General features: G+C 49.5%; 1 protein-coding gene across 1 annotated transcript; it reads right to left on the minus strand.

Moving 5' to 3' along the window:
• Positions 1-402: 402 nt before the first annotated feature.
• STMN1 (stathmin 1) lies at positions 403-2,690 on the minus strand. Its single transcript, XM_010228654.2, has 4 exons — positions 2,621-2,690; positions 1,760-1,932; positions 1,311-1,502; positions 403-892 (listed from the first exon to the last, which is right to left on the minus strand). Exons 1-4 carry the CDS (start codon positions 2,631-2,633, stop codon positions 824-826), a joined length of 447 nt encoding a protein of 148 aa, XP_010226956.1. The 5' UTR covers positions 2,634-2,690; the 3' UTR covers positions 403-823.
• Positions 2,691-4,079: the final 1,389 nt, after the last annotated feature.

The following is a 4,079-nucleotide window of genomic DNA, read 5'->3' on the forward strand; positions in this document are numbered from 1 at the left end:
ACTTCTAAGCTTTCTAACATTATATGATGCAAAAGTCACCCTTCAATAGCAGAATTAAGCTTCTACAAGTCCTTCCATTAAAAAAAAGCCCACAAACAAAAAGGCCTGGAGTCATGTGGGAACAAGGACTTGCTTGTTGGAAGGGTCAGCATCCAAAGGGAGGTGGTTCTGAACCCTTTGAGCAAAAACACACACCAGCTGACACTGCTGAGGTGTCCAAACAAGGCTCGTATTGTAAAATTAAGACAATGGAAATGCTCTAAGGAAGAGGCAGGCGTGCAGCATTCCCATGGATGTTAGGGAAGTGCTGCTACCGCCTTGTTATCCAGTGGTGGTGAAGGACATCTCTCTTGGACCTCAGCTAACTCATTTTTGTCTTACTTTCAGAAATAATTCTCGTGATAACAGCACTGTGCAGCTTTATTTAGTCACTCAGTTACAGTAGTATTTTAGACTGGGACAGAATCAGCTTTTTGAAGTGTTACAGATATTCAGCATGGAACAGTATAATACATATTCCTTTCACAAAGTCTTACAGAGCTGATACAGTACTAGCCGTCAACCCAGCAGCAAGCGCTCTGGAGTAGAAAAGGATGCAACAAGAAGATAGCTACACTGGAAAGACAACACTTTAGAAAAGTGAAACATGGAAGGTCTCCCCTCTAGCCCCCAAAGAAAGTGTACAGTTTGGATCTAACTTTACAGTTCTACATCAGTTTCTAGAAACTTAAAAAAAAAGAAAAAAAAAAGAAAAAGAAAAACCACTGGCCAGTACAGTCTTTGGATATTTAGAGGAGGGGGAGAGTCAGTTTCCAGAAGGAAGTCAGTCGGTTTCGGCCTCACCGGGGTCTTTGCCTTCTTTGTTCTTTCGGACCTCTTCAATATGCTTGTCCTGGCAGATAAGAGCACTGACACAGTTAGTTGCCTGAGCCCAGAGAAAGGCAAAACCCCAGGTTTGCAGAGCAGCCTGCGACTGCTGCTCACCCGAGTTTACTACCCACCCCTCCAACCAACAGGAGACCCATGACAGAGGTTACAAGACAGAGTTATAAAATGAAGCTTTAAGAGCATGCAAGAAGCTAACTCCATCTGTCTCCTCTCCCACCACAGGAAATTTTCTGCCAAGGCTTTTGCAGATTTAATATTCTTTAATTACCGGACCAACACAGAACACCCAAGGACATCCATCTATTCATGCAGATTCCCAGATTTGGTCACTTAAGCTTAAAATACACACACACAGCTGGTTTCCAAAGTAGGGAGCTAAAGCTAAATTCTCTCCCAAAGGGAAATCTGAACTTTACACCTACTTTCTCCCTCAAGCGCTCCAGTTTAGCAGCCATTTGTGCCTCTCGGTTTTCTTTGTTAGCTTCCATTTTGTGGGTCAGCTTCTCCTCTGCCATTTTGCTGAAGTTGTTGTTTTCTTCAATTGCTTTCTGAAGCACTTCTTTTTCATGCTCTCGTTTCTCAGCTAGCTGCTTCAGGACTTCTGCTTCATGAGACTAACAAGATAGATCATGCATGTTTAGAACAAAATACACAGAAAAGTAGGTTTCTGCTGTTAGTTGTAAGTCTTTCAGATTGTCAAAAAGTATCCCGAGAGCCTATGACATTCTACCAAAATTCAATTAATATTCTGTTTACAGCAATACATACTGCTAGTTATTGACTCAGGCAAAAAGACAAAGCAAGATTTAAGAAAACCCCTACACGCCCAGTTGAGCAGAGCTCTCTCAATCTGTTGTTGTTCTGAGTTTACCTTACGTCTCTCTTCTGCCGCTTCCAGCTTCTTCTGAATTTCCTCCAATGACAGATCCTTTTTCTTTGGGGGAGAAAGAGGAAATTCTGGAACTGCTTCTTTTGAGCGGGGACTCAGTATCAGCTCAAATGCCTGCCCAGAGGCACGCTTCTCCAGCTCCTTCACTTGAATATCTGCAAGCACAAAATCTGTATTTTAAGCCAGGAAGTGATTTAGATAACGTGAAAGCCTTCAGAAATTCCATGTCACAAGAAGTTCATTCTAGGAGACAGGCAACATCTGAGCTTTTCTGATTTTTGTTTTCTGAACAGCACCATTCCAAAAACAAAAGCAGGTAATTGTTTCTAATTCTTCTTAGATATTATCCAACTGTTGGGCATTTTACTTTAGCCTACAAAAGTGAGGTCATGAAAAGCCATTCATCAGTATTTCAACTGAAAAGCGCTCATTCTTCAGTGAGAAACCAGTGCAAGAGATGCAGGGTATTTTCCTGCAGTGTGACTTGTCAGAGAGAAACTCTCAGGACATTTAAGCTGATGTTCTGTGCCTGAAACACCCATGAAGAGGCGCATCAGCCCTGTTCAAGGCCAGCTGTACCAGCACATCAGTCTGGATCACCACGATGTCTGTGTGAGAGTCAGTTTTGCTAACTGAGCAGATGGCAGGCACATTAAGTGAAGCCTGTCTGCTAACAGACATAGCTCGCCTAGTTAGAAATGGCTTGTGGCGTTTCTCCAAAGAAGCCTACAGGTAGGTGAAAGCATAGTGACTACAGTTTATTCTGTTATGTTATTTTACTCTACAGGAATTCTAAGCTTTGTGAAACGACCACGAGTGCATTCAGGACTAAATGTTACGTACCAGAAGTAGCCATGTCCAAGAAGACAGACTCAAGATGTGAGCGTTGCGAGAACGTCACTCAGTTGGACTCCTAGACAACAAAGGGACATGGTGTCTTTGATTAGCCAGCACATGCATTTCCTCTCCTTTCAAAATCCAGTAAAAATGGTAAGTATTATTAGAAACAAAACACAACCAGGTAAGTCACTGCATTCTTTACATCCAAACCACTCCAGGAATGAGACTGAGGTACAGCAAGGGAACAGAAGAGGTTTTCGCAATTACTAGTTTTGCAGAATTTGTATGTCAATGCACTACTGTGTATCTGGATAGCTCCAGTCCTCCTATAGCAATGAAGATACACATACTAAGACCCCAATTTTTCCATTATTTCAACACTGCACAGGGCTATGGAATAAACACTAAACATGGCACTAAGGGCCAATTTAGCTTAACTAAAGGAAATGGAAACTGCATTTTATTGCAGAGAACACTGCGAGGCAGCAGAGATGAGACTCCAGCTGCTGCCGCGTGATGCTAGAGGCAGATTTAAGACCAAGCATGAGCTTCACTTGTGTTGCCACAGCCAAACACATCTCGTCATATCCTGATAGCAGGGACGCAAGCATTTATTTATCTGTTTAGCCTGGGCCAGCATCGGTTGACAGGAGGGCTGTTACTAAGGGGCCTAGCACAAAGCACCGAGAACGTCGCTGAAAACGGCTTTTTGGTTGTTGCTTTGATGGGACGCGCCGAGGCCCGGCCCCCGCGGCGGGCGCTGCGGCGGCGGCGGGGCCGGGCCCGGGGAGCGCCGCGCGGGGCGGGCCCCGCCGGGGCCGCCGCAGGGGGCCGGGCGCAGCCGCAGCCAATGGGCGCCCCGCGGCCGCCGCGAGGCCCCGCCCCCCCAACCGCACCGAATTCAAACGAGCGCAGAGCGCGCGCGGGGGGCTCGGGGGAGGGGGCGGGGCTAACGGCAACATCCGGGCACCTGCGCGCCCCCCGGCCGCGCCCCCGCCGCAGGTGCGGGGCTCCCCCCCCACCCCGCATCGCCCCCCGGCCCCGCCGAGGGCTCGTCCGGCCCCGCCGAGCGGCGGCTGCCGCTGCTCGGTCCCGGTGGCAGCGGGCGCGGCCGCCCCGGCGCCGCCCCTTCCCCACTAACAATGGCGGGGTCCTGTCAGGGAGGGGAGGGGGAAGCGCCGCCGCCGCCTCTTCTTTCTCCGCCGCGCTGAGGGCGTCGCCCCTCGGAGAAGCTCGCGCTTCGCCACAATAGAAGCCCCCTCACCCATTGTCTCCCGCAGCCCCTTTGTCACCGCGGACCCTCGGGAGCGGCGGAGGGTGGGGACACGACATCCCCCCCTCCAAGCAGGGGAAAAAGAGACAAAAAGGGAGGCTCGGAGCCCCTCCGCCCGCCCAAGCGAGCGGCGCCCCGCGGCGGTCAAGCCGTCCGGCCGCCCCCCCCCCGCGCGCTGACACCCGCACT

Source organism: Tinamus guttatus, unplaced genomic scaffold (assembly GCF_059628265.1).
Source record: "Tinamus guttatus ecotype Peru unplaced genomic scaffold, ASM5962826v1 Tinamus_guttatus_pri_ptg000397l, whole genome shotgun sequence".
Lineage (NCBI taxonomy): Eukaryota > Metazoa > Chordata > Aves > Tinamiformes > Tinamidae > Tinamus > Tinamus guttatus.